This window comes from Garra rufa, chromosome 1, assembly GCF_049309525.1.
Source record: "Garra rufa chromosome 1, GarRuf1.0, whole genome shotgun sequence".
Taxonomy (NCBI): domain Eukaryota; kingdom Metazoa; phylum Chordata; class Actinopteri; order Cypriniformes; family Cyprinidae; genus Garra; species Garra rufa.
The window spans coordinates 45,001,691-45,018,568 of record NC_133361.1 but is presented as its reverse complement, the minus strand read 5'-3'; the positions used below and the strand labels follow the sequence as shown (position 1 = coordinate 45,018,568).

The 16,878-nt window shown below is 35.8% G+C and overlaps 2 protein-coding genes across 2 annotated transcripts in view; one reads left to right on the top strand and one right to left on the bottom strand.

Moving 5' to 3' along the window:
- Positions 1-1,012: 1,012 nt before the first annotated feature.
- Positions 1,013-6,518, bottom strand: ppp4ca (protein phosphatase 4, catalytic subunit a). The gene is made up of 9 exons (XM_073841345.1): positions 6,412-6,518; positions 4,685-4,979; positions 3,965-4,016; positions 3,823-3,873; positions 2,996-3,097; positions 2,712-2,885; positions 1,855-1,981; positions 1,580-1,769; positions 1,013-1,486 (listed from the first exon to the last, which is right to left on the bottom strand). Exons 2-9 carry the CDS (start codon positions 4,792-4,794, stop codon positions 1,357-1,359), a joined length of 936 nt encoding a protein of 311 aa, XP_073697446.1. The 5' UTR covers positions 4,795-4,979; positions 6,412-6,518; the 3' UTR covers positions 1,013-1,356.
- A 480-nt stretch (positions 6,519-6,998) lies between these two features.
- atad5a (ATPase family AAA domain containing 5a) overlaps positions 6,999-16,878 on the top strand; it is a 15,045-nt gene continuing 5,165 nt past the window's right edge. The window contains exons 1-19 of the mRNA XM_073832581.1: positions 6,999-7,268; positions 8,266-8,339; positions 8,426-10,329; positions 10,416-10,494; positions 11,400-11,555; positions 11,677-11,818; positions 11,924-12,002; positions 12,105-12,286; positions 12,373-12,521; positions 13,070-13,223; positions 13,760-14,110; positions 14,803-14,899; positions 15,011-15,093; positions 15,179-15,309; positions 15,411-15,582; positions 15,669-15,845; positions 16,238-16,474; positions 16,553-16,617; positions 16,714-16,875. Of these exons, the coding sequence (XP_073688682.1) occupies positions 8,289-8,339; positions 8,426-10,329; positions 10,416-10,494; positions 11,400-11,555; positions 11,677-11,818; positions 11,924-12,002; positions 12,105-12,286; positions 12,373-12,521; positions 13,070-13,223; positions 13,760-14,110; positions 14,803-14,899; positions 15,011-15,093; positions 15,179-15,309; positions 15,411-15,582; positions 15,669-15,845; positions 16,238-16,474; positions 16,553-16,617; positions 16,714-16,875 (4,371 nt within the window). The 5' untranslated portion in view covers positions 6,999-7,268; positions 8,266-8,288. The remainder of the gene's footprint in view (positions 7,269-8,265; positions 8,340-8,425; positions 10,330-10,415; positions 10,495-11,399; positions 11,556-11,676; positions 11,819-11,923; positions 12,003-12,104; positions 12,287-12,372; positions 12,522-13,069; positions 13,224-13,759; positions 14,111-14,802; positions 14,900-15,010; positions 15,094-15,178; positions 15,310-15,410; positions 15,583-15,668; positions 15,846-16,237; positions 16,475-16,552; positions 16,618-16,713; positions 16,876-16,878) is intronic.

Sequence of the window (16,878 nt, the reverse complement as noted above, 5' to 3'; positions counted from 1 at the left end):
GGGAAAAGTACTTGATGCTTTGATACCAAAGTGATTTGATGTCTTTTATTTTGACACACTTAATAACAACTAGAGCAAGAAATATGAAAAAGTGTCAGTATGTGTAGTCTCCTCGATCTGAACATCATGGACACTATGAATTCTCTGAAAGCCTGTTTCTTTTAAACTTGTTTAAGGAAATCTCCAGGTTCAATATAAGTTAATACCCTCTCGTTTTCTTAGTTTAAAAAAAAAGGAGATTACAGTGAGGCACTTGAGTCGAACAAGTACTCGCATTGGTGTTTGCAACAGATTTGATCATGTCAACATTAAAGCTAAAGAGTGATACAAGGGAAAATTATTTCTTTTTGAACATTATTAAAATTCCAATTAAAATACACACCTGAGCCAAAAAGTAAGGCAAAATTATAAATAAATAAAAAATAACTAAAATGGACAAAAATTTCCATAAGGTTGTACAATGGTTAGGGGAATTCTTTTTGTGGCTGGAATTAATATATAGTGCCCTCCACTGAAATTGGCACCCTTAGTAAATATAAGCAAAGGGGACTGTGAAAATAAATCTGCATTATTTATCCTTTAGATCTTTCATTTGAAAAATTCATAAATTCTAACCTTTCATTGAAGTAAAACGATGGAAAATGGGAGGGATATCTCATTATGAAACAAATGTTTTTCTCTGGTGCATGTTGGCCACAATTATTGGCACCCCTAAAATATTGTCCTATCCTAGCAAACCATACATCAATGGAAATTTATTTATTTAGCTTTCAAATGATGTATAAATCTCAATTAAAAAAAATAAAAATTACCCATATGACTGGTTTTGTGGTCCAGGGTCTCTCATATACAGTAATTTCTGTATAGCGAGTTTTACCTTGCTATTGTGTTTTATCACTTACATATTTATAGTCTATGATTTAAAATCTTGTATACTCATTTTTATCAGTGCTACATTACAAATATGGCACACCCGCTATATAAATACAAGCATATTAACATTAACTGCGTGTTCATGGATATGCTCAGTTTTGTAGATTTATATATACAAATATATAAACCCACTCATTTTATTCTTTCTGTTGGAAAAAAATATCACCAATTTGAAAGTACAAAACTACCACATAATTAGGGACAGTCAAAACAGGTTCAAATACATTTTACAAGATGTAAGAAAAACATTTGCAATGAGGAAGGAATGTGAAGGCTAATGAGAAACAGGCAGTAAATGCTGTAACTGGTCCATTCACAGAAGTACTGAATGTTGTGCAGATAAAAGTTGGCCAGCACAAGAACAAAAAAAATAGTTTATAGGAGTTGTTTCCGACGCTTCCAATTTTATCCTGGACTGGAAAGTCAAAGGAAGTAGTCAGCAACAGGTTTCTTAGAGGGGATGCCTCTGGTTTCCTGAGGTGCAGCTTCAAATATAATAAACTCCTTCTGGAGATGCTCATCAAGCTCCAAAATGGCTGCCACATTACCACACCTAAGAAAACATTACAAAAGAGTTAAGTAATGCAAGCCAGCCTGTTTACATCTAAATAGTCAGTTACAAACACAAGACAGAAAAGAAACACACCTATAACAGTAGTTTGGAGCAGACCACACTGTTAACACAGTCTCATTGAAATGCCACTTGTAACCCTCCATCACCAGCTGATGAGCTCTGCAGATCATGCTGATATCATTGGCAGCATTAAACTGTGCCACAACATCACTACCAAACAGATATCCAGCTCCTCTGGGACTCACACCCCATCCTGTGGTGTCTAGAGACCACAAAAGAGAGCAAACGGTCTTAGCTATTAACAACATATTGAAGGCCTTGTTGTATATTACATTAATGTCTCTCACCTTCTGGGTCAGACCACAGTAGGTCACACATGGGTCCATCATGAGGAACTTCCTGTTTTCGGTCAATAGTCCTAATCTGATCCAAAGTTTGAATAGATGGAGAAAGGCCACCATGCACACAAAATATCTGAGGAGAAAAGAGTGTATATGTATTATAATTTTATTCAGCAAGAATGCAGAAGTGACAATAAGAAAGTTTTACATTCAGAGTTGTATTTCGAATACATGTTGTTCCACCAAACTTTCTTTTTAAATGTATTATAGTTTTCTGAAAAGTATTAAGCAGCTGTTATTAAGCTATTCATATTAGGGGAAAGGTTCTGTCATTAGAGAATACTTTTCAAAAATTAAATTAAAAAATAATGACTTTATTCAAAAACTTCTCTTTTTGCTGTTTGCAAGCAGGTAAGTGCACACGCAGGTATCATGGTACTCTCATGAAGGCACGTCGAAGACTGACACGGAAGAGAAGAAATTGTTGAATAAAGTTATTACTTTAGTTTTCTATGCGCACAAAAAGTATTCTCAGCTTCATAAAATTACGGTTGAACCACTGATGTCACATGGACTATTTTAACAATGTCTTTACTACCTTTCTGGGCCTTAAACGTGTCAGTTGCATTGTTGTCTATGCAGGGTCAGAAAGCACTCGGATTTCATCAAAAAAAAAATCTTAATTTGTGTTCTAAAGATGAACGAAGGTCTTACCGTTTGGAACAACTTGAGGATGAGTAATTAATCACCATTTTTGGGTGAACTATCACTTTAAGCAGAATGATTTCAGTAGGATCATAAATAAGAAATAGCTTACATTATTAAAGTAAAGTGGAATGATACAGAATTATAGGAGGACCTACCTTGCCATCAACAATAGCAGAGAGAGACAGGTAGTCGAAGATCTCTGTGCAGTACCTCCAGACTGTAACGGACCCATATTTTCTAAGACACTCGTCATAAAAGCCATACACTTGCGTGATCTGCCTTGACTCGTGATTCCCTCTGATCAGCGTTATTCGGTCAGGGTATCGCACCTAAAGACATAAATACGAAGGACTATGAATAAGGGCAGACTGCAGTGTAGAACGGCTTTAACACAGACATGACAAAGCAAACAAGATTAATTTGAGAACAGATACTGCACCTTCAATGCTAGCAGCAACAGAAAAGTCTCCACACTGTAGAACCCTCGGTCCACAAAGTCTCCCATGAAGAGGTAGTTTGTCTCTGGAACTTCACCCCCGACCTGAAGACCCAGAAGACAATGATTAGAGTCAAATGACATAACACAATGCATTTTGTTTTTTAAACTTGATCTGCCAGTCCAATAAAGTTTGAAAGTAAAAGTACTGTGGATTTAACAAATGCCGTATTGCATTTTTATTAGAGTGTTTTCACGACACATCATCAATCGGCCATATTGGCGGCACTGAATGTAAACAATGCCACTGAACCAAATGAAACGTGCATATTTTGCTAATTATTGCTACTTAAAATTATTAATTATTGTCATGTTTTGAGCTGTGCTAATCGGTCAGACCAGGAAATATATTTGGAGTACTATAGATTGCCAAAAGTTATAACAAATCAGAGGGAAGGGCGCAAAACCTGCCTGAGGAACAAAAAACTAAACCAGTATTTCCAGAGCAAGAATCTTGACAACATACGTGTTTGCTCTTATCATTTCCGGTCAGGTAGGTAAAATATAGGGCTAATGTCATAATTAATACTGCTCATACACATCTTTAACATCTGTTAACTTTAGCTTGTCAAAATATGTTGCCCTTTGCCGCTTACTAAATCCTTCTCTATATGATTTAGCAGCTTCCACATGTTTTTTTCTGTGGTTTAGACAGAAGAAATTAGCAGAACAACATATTCAGTAGTACATTAACAGTGCAATCCATGCTGTTGTTTACATTCGGGTAACTGACCAAACTATGACGCAAGTGCAATCCCTCTATTGCTTACCCTAAACAACTCCTTTAAATCGTAAAACTGCCCATGTATATCTCCACAGACCTGCAATAAATAATTAAAAAACAGTGAGCTGGTTTCATAAAGGTTTAATCCTACAGAAGGTTATAAAGGTGAGGAATACAGAAATGCTCACCGTGACAGGAGAATCTACCCTCTGAACATTACTCTCTTCCACCAGAATCTCCCTATAAAGCAAAACAATGACACTTTCAGCATAATTAAGCTAGCTTTTGTAACATTGAATCAAAACAAGCAACTTTATAAAGATAGACAGTCAAACCAAAAATTATTTAGACACCAGATATATTTCGATTTTTTTTTGTTACTAGTGGGTGCAGGGCACTACAGCGCATTTATGTAAGTGAAGGTAGCAAAAATAAAGTAAACTGTGACATATTATACCCAAAACTTCTTCAGACACTTTGACCTGATCATGTTTTTTCTTTAATTGCTAATGTGACCTTTTTACACCATAGACTGAACAAAATTAAGCATTGCTTGGTAATTGGTCAACAAAGTATTGATAGTCGTGTAAATATTGTCATACTAACAGTTTTGGTTGATTGTAATCTATTACATACCTTTCTATCAAAGTTATCTGACATTATCAAGATGAATTTGTTCTGACACAGTTTAACTCGGAGTTCTTGTTATGTTCTATTAACATTTTCTAAACTATAGTGAATAAACTGTGAGATACGTTGAAGGTGTCTGAATAAATTTTGGCTTGACTATACTATCTTAACTCAAGAACAATCAGCACTAATCTAGTCATTTAGATGCACATGGATTATACATAGCGGGAAAAAAAACTAAACAATGATATCTAATGTCCTGACGACCTCAGCATTACCTCGCTTTGGCACACAGCGCCTTGACTTCATTTTCCTTGATAAGCTCACAGCGTCTGAGTTGCTCGATCTGTCTGTCCAGGTCAATGACGTCGCCCATCATGACACACATGCATACACACTCACAGAAACACTCCTCAATGTGAGGCTGATAAAAACCCTGGCTCTCAAGTCCTCTGTTAGTCTCACAGAGACCACAAACACACTCAGCCTCCTGAGATATGAAGAGACTATGAGGTTGTGCACATAATTACACACGCCGAGGTGATCCCGAAAGACGCCAAGATGAGAAAATAGCTGCAAAACAGACAAGAAAAGAATTATCAGAAACATCAAACAATCATATGCATGCCTGAAACTCACTTTCCACAACTTACAAATTTCCCAGTGAGTCTTGGCTAGTAACTGATTACATGTAATATGGATAATGGAATCAGATTCCAGTATTTGTAATTAGATTAAATTACATTTTTAAAATACTCACAATCAGACTACAATTACTTTGTTTATTGATTATATATTATTTACACAACAGCAATACATTTTTCATAACTTACCGATTCTCCTCTCTTAAGTGTTCCTTTCTAAAATTGACTACTGCTTACATACATTCAGAAAGTCTTCAAGTTTTGTGGACATTCATACAAAGATCATTAATCAACAGCATTTGACCACTGATTTATGAAATCATTTCAGGTTTAAGAAGTGTTTTAATACTGTATTAGCTACTGATGAACACATTCATTTTTATTTGAATGGTCACAGGTTATTTAACCATGTATTTCCATGTCTTTGGAAGGCTTTTTTCTTTCATACAGATTAAAATGGACAAATTCACACAAACTTTTTTTTCGTCATCTGATCCTCTTTCACCTGATACGTTTACTTGAAGTACCCCTGAAATTTTAAAATAAATATTTTAATAAAATATCACATTTGCATGTTTATTGGTTCTCCGATGTTGGTTATAGTCACAAGACATGCAGGTAAACAAATAAAATGTAATTTTGTACATTACGTAAGGTTTAATGCACTCAATGTAATGTATGTATTTTTTTACCCTTTGTATTTTTGTTAGTATGGTACAAGTTTATTCTATTTAAATCAATGTGATACACGAAGTACAAAAGTAATCTAAAAGTAATCCGATTATATTGCCTAAAATGTGTAATGTAAAGGATTACCTTACTAAATACAATTTGTGTCACGTAATTTGGAATCAGTCACGGATTACAATTTGGAGTTCAATGATTTCTTTTACCACAATATTAAAAGTAATAATAATTAAATGAATATTAATTGTTTAAATTTGAATATTCATTAAAAAAAACATATCAAATATTCAATATTAAATCTTTATTTTTTGTTAGTTGATAAGCCGTTATATTAATTAATCTTGAATTCGAATTTCTGTTATTTTAAACACTATATCATAAAAAATACACAAAAGCCTTTAAATTCTTTACTTTCTTTGAGGCAGCTTAGCCACGAATTTGAACGACCGCTTTGAATTTTGATTTTTAATAGATTATATTATATTTTTACTCCAAAAAAAATTAATTTGTAGTACATTCGCAAAGCCTGATTTACAAAAATAGTGTAGGGACAAAGCGGTTAGCCTGAATGCTACTCATGCTGTGCCGTGTTTGTTTGAGTTTCCTGCGTTTACGTCCAAAATAAGTGGTGCATTTCACACGTTAAAATGTACGTATAAATACCTACTACATACCTTGGGCTTCGAATTAAATTCGTTCCGTTGTTTCTTTTGTAGATGGTAAGTTGGGAAAGCGGTGTGTGCAAGTGTGAGCGTCACATCAACAAGCCAGTAGAAGCTGCTCGGCTCATCTTTCAAAATAAAGGTGCAGATCACCTGTTCTACATGACAGCATACATTAATTGCTCTTAATAATGACATACATTTAATTTCTAAAACAAAAAAGTAAAAAAAAATAGATTAGTTAGTTAAACTTCCTGTCGTTATAAAACTTTTTAACCGTTTAAATCTTAAATGTGGGATAAATGAGGATATTAGACGTGATGTAACACTTAGATAAAATTAAGCACATTAATAGGACTATATTTCTATTTTAATGAAAATTAAAGCAAGAAAGACCCGTTTGTCCTTGTGGTCTTTTCCAGGTGACTGACTGTTAGTATTTTGAAATCAATGGTCGTTTGAAAAAGCGCTTTTTCCTGTTTCAGAATGTATGACGACACGGCCTGTGATTGGCCGAACCGGCGCGGCGAAAGACATCCGTGATATTTGGCGCCATTTGTCGAAAACAATCCAACTAGACTAAAGTCTACATTATTTCTGAATAAGGGCTCTCGATATTAGATTCAAACGCAGTTCTGGTTTTAGAGATTACGTTTTCACGTAAGGTGGGTTTGGGGGTCGTTTATTACCACGTGTTATGTTTTTTCCCGTTGGTTTTGGAATGTAATCGTTGTTTGGGAAATGTAAGTTAGCTAGATAGGCTTTGTGTTTACGAAAGCTCGTTGCTGTAACTTACTCATATTTTATGTACTGTACACGATATATTTAGAGTATGTATCAACGTATTTCTCAAGGAAGGAAAAGAACCGGTGAGTGTTTACAATGTTTATTCATTTATTACAAACACATAACGTTATTTGACAGGTAAACATTTAATTTATACGACTATGGTGGTGTTATTTATTTAGACGACTGTAACTGTAAATTTACCTGTTGTAAATACAGTGCCTGAAATTATTTGGACACTAGTATTTTTACCAGCTAAAATTTTTTTTTAAGTCAGTTATTTCTATCTTTAGCTGTAGTGTGTCAGAAGGTGTGTACATTTATTTTGCCATTAGTTGTAGTAATCCAGTGAGATTTTGAGATCTGATCTCATCATCATCCAGATCTGATCTCATCATCATCATCCAGTCTTTATGGGATAACTTGAGGAAACAGAACAAACTGAGACAGACTAAATCCAGAAGAACTGTGGCAACGTCTCCAAGATGCTATTAGAGACCTACCTGCAAAGCGACAGTGCAGTTAAAAGTTTTAGGCACTTGTGTAAGAATGCTGTAAAAATAGGATGCTGTCAAAATAATGTCAAAAATATATTTTCTTTATCAATGAACATCTATTAACTAAATTAAATCAGCATTTGCTGTCACCGTCCTTTGCGTTTAAAGCAGTTTTTGCCCTAGGTGCACTTGTACAGGTAGGTCTTTTAAAGCGCTAGAGACAAAGCCACAGTCTGTCTCAGTTTGTTCAGTTTCTTCATGTCATTCCAGACAGACTGGATGAGGATGAGATCAGATTTGACTGTTGTCAGACCCCTTGTGCAAACAAACATCTTACTGTATTATTGCAATTAATGGCAAAATGAATGTTTGGAAATGTAAATGATATTTCTTACTGATACACAACAGCAAAAGATAGAAATAAACTGACTGAAAACCGTTTTTCGCAGGTGAAAATACTAGTGTTCTAATCATTTTGGCTACCGCTGTAAGTTCAAATAAGCTTTAAACAGAATATGGCTTTGTTTGTGCTTCTATTTAAACTCGCCTAAAATCTTTGGTTTTGTCTGTTAAATCTGTGCAGATCTTTAGTTTGAGGGTGAAACAATGGCTGGGGCCCTGGCTATGGCGGCTGTCATGGAGGATTTTGAGGGTCAGGTATGTGTCACAAAAAATAGCTGATTTTCTGTTTGAAAAACATTGGGTGATTTTCAGCAGTTGACGTTATTGCTCTGTTTCTCCAGCCGTGCAAGAAATTGAGGAAGGATGGTGATGCACCACCTGTCAAAACCATCACTAACTACTTTATGCCCAAGCCGGTGGAGAAACCGTTCTCACCACCGCGGTCAAACAACATTATGGACTACTTTAAGAGGACCTCGCCTGTGCAAGAAATAAAAAGCTGCTCTGTAGTCGCTAAAGAAAACTCTCCGCAACCTTCAGAGCAAGCAACTCGTGAAATTCCTGGGAAACCTGTAAGAGGAAAGGGGCAGAAGCGAACCAGGAAGGCCAAAGACAACAAAAAGTCTAAAGAGGAGGATGCACAGGTGGTCGCAGATGACGTTGTCTTGATAGAAAGTCCCAGTGAACCAGCTGTGAAGGAAAGCGATATTGCTGTCCCAGCTCAAACCTCTGATAAAGAGTCTGATGTGAGGAAAAATGCCAGCGAAGCTGATCCAGATGTCTTGATGACCGCAGAACGTTCTGAAGAAAAACCCTCGTTAAACCAAAGCAGGAGAAAGGACGGTGCAAACAAAAAATCTGCCGTGAGGAGAAATCGAAAGGCAAAAGGTGGCTGTGAAGAAACCAAGGAATCTGATGCTGATGCTCAAGAGCCTGTCTGTGAGACTAAATTGGAGGAAAGTGCAGATAAGAAAAGCAGCACCGTTACGATCTCATTTAAAGACTTTGTGCAGAATCAAAGTCAAGAGCAGGAAGAGAGCAATGTGATTCCCACGACTGATTCCGCTGACAGAGAAAGTGAAGGCAACCTCTGTAATGATCAGAGTGATTTTGCAATCGGTCCGCTACAGGTGTCACCCCGAACTCTCACAATTCAAGCTGAGGTGCATGCCATTTCCCCTGAGTCTGGCAAAGTTGCCAAGGAGTTAAAAGTCGCGTCTATTTTTAGTAGAAATAAAAAAAGTCAATCAAAAGAGGATAAGAGTTCGTCTGATCCTGTACTGGAGGTTAAACCAGATGTACTGCCTGACCTCAAAAGGAAGTCTAACGTTGTTCTTCTTGAGGAAGATCTGGAGCTTGATGTGGTGGAGTCCAGCCTCAATCCTAAAAGCACTGAGGCAGAGAGAAAGCAGTTTATGAATGCCTTTAAGCAGCCTAGTCTTGATGGTTCAAAAAGCAAAACCAACAAGGGTCAGAGCAAGCAGAACCAGGTTCAAGAGAAAGCCCCGGAGGCAGCAGAAAAAGAACAATCTCTTGAGAACAAACCTGAAGGCACCAGCTCGGAGCAGCGTGAAGAACAGAAGAGCTGTCCTGGTGACAGAAAGAAGCGAGTTAGGAAATCTGGGAAGAAGCAAGCTAAGAAACCTGAAGATGTGCAAGCTAAGAAACCTGAAGATGCGCAAGCTAAGAAATCTGAAGATGTGCAAGCTAAGAAACCTGAAGATGTGCAAGCTAAGAAACCTGAAGATGTGCAAGCTAAGAAACCTGAAGATGCGCAAGCTAAGAAATCTGAAGATACGCAAGCTAAGAAACCTGAAGATTTGCAAGCTAAGAAACCTAAAGATGCGCAAGCTAAGAAACCTAAAGATGCGCAAGCTAAGAAACCTAAAGATGTGCAAGCTAAGAAACCTGAAGATGCACAAGATGCAATTCCGAAACCTGAAGAAACTCCCCCAGTGATGGAGGTTGACAAAGACAGTAGCCCAGCTGAAAATGACAACAGTGAGAATGCTGTCAGAGAGCTGAGGAGGTCCACCAGAGAGCTTTCACGTAGGCAGTCAGCTGCTGTGCTTAATACCGCGCCACAGAAGAAAAAGAAGCAAGAGGACACTGTAAAAGATAGTGATGAGACCCAAAACATACCCTCTCCCTCTCTGGCCTCAACCCCAAAAAGTCAAAAGTCCAAAAGAGGCATGTATAAAGCTGTAATTCTCTGCCCACCAGACATCAAAGGCAGTCCTATCAGGTGAGGTTTATTTTATAATTTCCTACTTTAATTGTCAATAAACATGAGAATACATGAGTCAATAAATTATGCATTTTATTTGATAGGATGAGAATCACCAGAGTATTTCCATCCTCTGCTACAAAAGCTGGTGATTTTGAAATATCAAGTCCTCTCTCAACACAGGTAACTAACATTTATGATGTATGTAAAAAAAAAAAAAAAAAATAACGTAATATTTAACATCTAAAAAAATATTTGTATTATGTACACTGCCATTCAAAAGTTTGGGATCAGTAAGATTTTTAAAGAAGTATTTTCTGCTTTTTAAGACTGCATTAATTTGATTAAAAATACAGAAAAAACAGTAATATTGTAAAATCCTATTAGTAATTTAAAATAGTGATTTTTGATTTTAATATACTTTAAAATATAATTTATTCCTGCGATGCAAAGCTGAATTTTCAGCATTTTTACACCAGTCTTCAATGTCACATGATCCTTCAGAAATTATTCTAATATGCCAATTTTATTATCAGTGTTGGAAACAGTTGTGATGCTTAATATTTTTTAGTTTTTAGTTTTTTAGTTTCTTTAATGAATAAATCATTAAAAAGAACAGCATTTATTTAAAATATACATATTTTGTAACGATATACACTACTGTTTAAAGTTTGGGCTCAGTAAATTTGTTCTTTCTTTTTTTGAAAGAAATTAATACTTTTATTCAGCAAGGATGTGTTAAATCGATAAAAAGTGATAGTAAAGACTTGGCATCACAGAAATAAATTATGTTTTGAACTATTAAAATAGAAAACTTATTTTAAATTGCAATAATATTTCATAATACTACTTTTTTCTGTGTTTTTGAGCAAATAAATGAGCTTTGATAAGCATAAGAAACTTCTTTAGAAAACATTAAAAACCTTACTGAGTGTTTATATTGTGTAGGTAAGTGTTTTTATATAATTATTTTATAAGAAATCTGTGTAATCTATATAAAATAACAATTTCTTTAATAAAAACAAAAAATATATTGTCATTAGCAGTTTAAAGATTGAACATTACTGACAAAAACTCTTATTTGTTAGGAATTAAATGCAGTTAAAAAACGAAAACAAGCTAGAAAGCTGGTGCAGAAAGCCAAAGCTCTTCAGCAAAGTAAAAAGGACACTAATAAGGAGAAAGACACTGTGCGACGCTCTACAAGAAGCAAAGAGTCCATCATAAATTACTGTGAAGATGAGGTAAGATAGTGAATGTGGTATAAGTGAACTGGTGTAAATGTTTTATGCTTCCAGGAACTGCTTCTAAAATTGCTCAGGGTATCCTTTCATTTATATAATTGAATTATTGTCTTCTTTTTAGGATTCTGTAGTGTTTTTGGAGGAAAACAAAAACACTCCAGTCACCTCGCAGGAAAGTGACAAAAACCAGAAGAAGCTTCGTAGTTTGAATGAAGTTTTGGGTAAAAATGCATCTCAAAATAAAACATCCAAGAATCTTGCGGGTATGTTACACTGACACAAATGGTTATTTTATTTTTGTGTCAACATGGAAATTGCTTTCAAATCATTTAGAAAATGCATTGATGTCTATTTCCACCTTTTTTCAGCTTCTAAAGTGGCTCCTCTGTTTGGTGAGAAAAAAGCTCAAAGACCGTCGGTCGTCATTTCCATTTTTGACGACAGCAGGTATTACGCTAATATTTATTTGCAAATGCTCTTTATTACTTTTACTTTCTTGTCAGTGTTAAATTCTAATAAATGCCTGTACCCCAAACTCAACCCTGTCAGTCGAGAGGCATCGGAGAACTCGCAAGATGATGAACAGTTCAGAGCAAAGAGAGAGTTTCTGAAGAGCGGCCTTCCAGAGTCCTTCAAAAAGCAGATTGCAAAGACGGCAGCCAGCCGAGAGGCTTACAGTCAGGCCTGTGCTTCCTTCCAGACAGTGGTTCATGTCCAGCAGAGGGTTGCAGGTAAGCTGACGGGTGTTCTTCATACACTGTTGTCTATTTGAATGATGTGTGTTTGAAATTAATGTGCTGATTTCTGCCCTTATCAGAGGGTTCGTTTTGGAACCTCCAGTGGCCAACAAATCCCTTCCTAAGTTGTTTGAAGGAGTGCTATAATTTACCATCTGTACCTCTGGTGTCTTTGGAGAAGTCTTTAGGTTATACTACAGTTCCTGCTAAGAGAGCCATTTGCCATCAGGTTGGTAATCTTTTGGTAAAAATTGTTAGATGTCAGTGTTAGTTCATATACATTTAACTGTAAAAGTTTGGGGTCAGTAAAAAATATATATATATTTTATTGAAATGATTAGTTTTATTCAGTAAGGATGCATTCAATTTACAATCAAACCAAGATTTATTCAGAAACCTTCAACATTTCTCACATTATCACAGTTTATTCGCTATAGTTTAGAAAGTGAACTCAACTGTTAGTATGACCATATTTACACAACTATCAATACTTCATTGATCAATTACTAAGCAATGCTTAATTTTGTTCTGTCTGAGGTGTAAAAAGGTTGCATTTTCAATTAAAGAAAAAACTCTTATACAAAACATGGTTTTTAATTTTTTATCAATTTTACTTTTTTTGTGGATATGTCACTGTTTACTTTATTTTGCTATCCTTACTTACATAAATAAACTATAGTGTCATGTACCCAATAGTAAAAAAAAAAAATCTGGTGTCTGAATAATTTTTGGTTTGACTGTATCAAAAAGAAGTAACATGTTTTTTTTATCATGTAGATGTCCTGTTGTAGAAGATCTGAGTTTTCTGAGCCAATCAGACAGCATCTTTTGGAGGAGATGAGAGTCTCTAATCCTTCCTTTCCTCATCAACGCTTTTTCACGCGGTTTGTTAAGAAACGTAAAGACTACATCCTCCAGGCCTCTGCCTCAGGTGACTGAAAATATTATTCTTAGGCAGTATTGCTTTCATGAGGAGATGTATATCCCAGAAGCTTAAAAGTGCAGTATGAATTGCTGACAGCTAGCAGTTTAAATGGGTTAAACATTACTGCTGTCCAAATTCAAAATATCTCCTTCAAGTGTACAAATTAAGTATTGTAATTTTTTTTCACTACTGTAGTGTAAAGCAAAAATAATATACCTGTGAAATATTCATTTTTATTTATTTTAGAGTTCAGTTGTTTTACAATATATGGCTTTTACTGTCATAGCAATAACAGTGATATAAAATTGTTGTTGTTGTTATTATTACAATATATTATAAATCGTTTTGCTTCCTAAAATGCCAGTGTGAATGTAATTTAGACTGAGACAGTATACCACAACTAAAAAGAGGGTTGAGTCCATTTTAACGTTCAGATATGAGTCAATTCACTGACTTTTTTCTGACTTAGGTTTTCTTAGTTAAGAACATGGGTTTGATATTGTTACATCCCTAATGTCTTTCATTTATATAATTATCTGTAGAACCTGAAGGTGAGTCTAAGGTGTCCTACTCTGCTGGATCATCTGATGGTGTAGGAAGGAAACGGAAGCGTGTGGATGAAGGAGAGACAACAGGCAAAGTGGGTAAAAAACCAAAGTCCAATCACACAGAAGAGGCTGTCATAGTGATTGAAGAAGATCCACCATCAGGAGGTCAGGCTGCACAGAGTGTCTCTGACATTGTGCCATCTGGCAGAAGTAGAAGAGGTCGATCACTGAGACAAAAGCAGAAAGAAGAGCGCAAGTCGGCAGAGTTGATCGCACCTGTGGGAAACCAGAATGATGCTGTTGTTATAGTGGATTCGCCTGTCTCAGAAAACCCAAGCACAAGAGGTGAAAATTAAATGTTTTTAGACAATCTTTTCACATCCTGATAAGTTTTCTTCCTCTCAAAGCCTGCTTGAATTTTTTTTTAACTATACAGTTATTCATTAGCTTTAGTTACAACAAACATGAATTAATGATGAACAAGAATATACTTTTTTTTTCTCATCAAGGTTGCATTTATTTGATCAACAATACAGTAAAATCTATTATGATGTATTTTTATATTAAAATGTAGTTTATTCCTGTGACGTCAAAGCTAAATTTTCAGCATCATTACACCAGTCTTCACTGTCATGTGGTTCTTCAGAAATCATTCTGATATGCTGATTTGCTGTTCAAGAAACATTTATTATTATTATTATTATTATTAATATTGACAACAGTTGTGCTGCTTAATATTTCTGTGGAAACCATGATATATTTTTTAGGACTCTTTGATGATTAGAAAGTTCAAAAGAACAGCATTTATTTGAAATTAATTTCAAGCTAATTTCTAAATAAAGCTATTAATTTATTTAAAAGAAAATCTTCCTGACCCCAAACTTTTGAACAGTAGTTTATTTATAACATGCTTGATAATTGTTCATCCATTATACTTCACGAATTTAACCTAAGGTGTTATGAAATATTTACATGTTTCTTAACTTGTTTGTACTATGTGTTTTTTTTATGTGTTTTTTTTATGTTTTCTTTTCTAGATCGAGTGAAAGAGGACATGCTTTGGACAGAAAAATATCAGCCGCAGCACTCGAGTGAAGTAATGGGGAATATGGAGTCTGTCCGGCGGATACACAGGTTATTATGTTGTCTAGTTTAATCAAAGATAGTGAAGGATCCCATTTACTAATCGACTTGTCAGTATTTCTGATAAATTTCTTCATATTTAATTTTTTTTATTACTGTTAGCTGGCTGAAAGAGTGGAAATTGAGAGCTGACCGTGAAGAGAAGAGGAAACAGCAGGAAAAGAAGCAAGAGGAGGACAGTAATGGTATATAACAATGCTAAATTTCACAGTACTAGCTGTTTTGCTTGCCATTTTCAAAAATGATTGTCTCAACTTTATTTCTATCCAGACTCCTGGCTCATAGGTGAAAGCCTGGATGAGACAGAAGATTTTTTGTGTAACACACTTCTCATCACTGGACCCACTGGAGTGGGCAAGACTGCTGCAGTCTATGCCTGTGCGCAAGAACTCGGATTTAAGGTGTGGTTAATATTTTTTAATTCGCTACTATTTTGAGATTGTCTAGTGTCATTCAAAAAAGGAAAGAATATCTAACAGACCTGTTGGTTTTCTCTCTCAAGGTGTTTGAGGTAAACTGTTCGTCTCAAAGGAGTGGTCGCCAGATCTTATCCCAGCTGAAGGAAGCCACTCAGTCCCACCAGGTGGACATCCAGGGTGTTAACGCTCAAAAACCATCCTACTTCAGTAATTTTAGCAGCAACAGCACTACTATCAAACCCGGCAACTCTCCCAGTATGAGTTTTCTCTTCCTTAATGATTACCATTCACTATACTGTGCATGACTTTGCTTGAGCTCTCATTGTCTCTTCTAAACACAGGGAAGTTAAACTCACCCAGAAGGGTTGTATCATCGCCCAGGAAGCCTCCTCAGTCCCCTCGAAGTGCTTCATCCAGAAGAGGAGGCTTGGCTCCGACATCTCTGGCCAGTTTCTTCAAAGCAGGTGGAAGACCCACTGGCAAAGAAGAAAATAGTCAAGACAAGAAAACACAACCTGGTAATAATTCAGAATCCAGTCCAAGTCAAAAAAATAATAGCCAAGAGTCAAAGTCAAGTGTTGCCAAACACAAATACTGAATTTATATTGATGTTTATTGTGAGTCATATTTAAAACATTTTATGCTTCATGTTGGGACCTATCCATGGCATTTCTTGATTTCTTTCTACATGCCAATTTAGTGCTCATGTAATGTTTCCTGTTATCATCAATGTTGAAAACATTTGTGCTGCTTAATATTTTTGAGGATTTTTTTTTCTGAATGAATATGTTCAAAAGAACAGCATTTATTTACTATACTTCATTTACTATAATATGTTTTTTTTTTTATGATTTTAGGAAATTGCTTCTTGTTTGAGACCTTTATATGGATTTTTTTTGTTTTCTTTTAGTCTTAAAAGCATGTCCGAAAAAGTCTGCCAAAGCAAAAGAGGCCGACAGCAAAAAGTGCCCCGGGGGAACATCAGTGGGCACCAAGATCTCCACTGAAGATCAAGACAAGAGGACCGCCACATCCCTCATTTTATTTGAGGAGGTGGACATCATATTTGATGATGACGCTGGATTTCTGGCTGCAATAAAACACTTTATGACTACAACAAAGAGACCAGTTATTCTAACAACAAGTGGTGAGTAAAATTGACAGTGAACAGAAAGGTACAGTATGTGTGATTGAATTAATCATTAAGGCAACTTGTTTTGTGCAGATCCAACCTTTGGTGCTACATTTGATGGGTACTTGGAAGAAATCCATTTTAAATCTCCTTCAGTGGTAAGTACGCTCAATTTCTTTTCTCCTTTGCAATAAAAACTGTTTTCTATTGTGTTGTTTTTGGTTTGTGACCGTCAACACCTTGGACTTTTCCAGGTGAATGTGTCCAGTTACCTCCAGCTACTGTGTCTGGCAGAAAACATAAGAACAGACACTAAGGATCTGTCCTGTCTGCTGGACTGGAACAGGTGTGATATTCGTCAAAGCCTCCTGCACCTGCAGTTCTGGGCCTGCAGTGGAGGTGGACAGCAAGTGCATCGG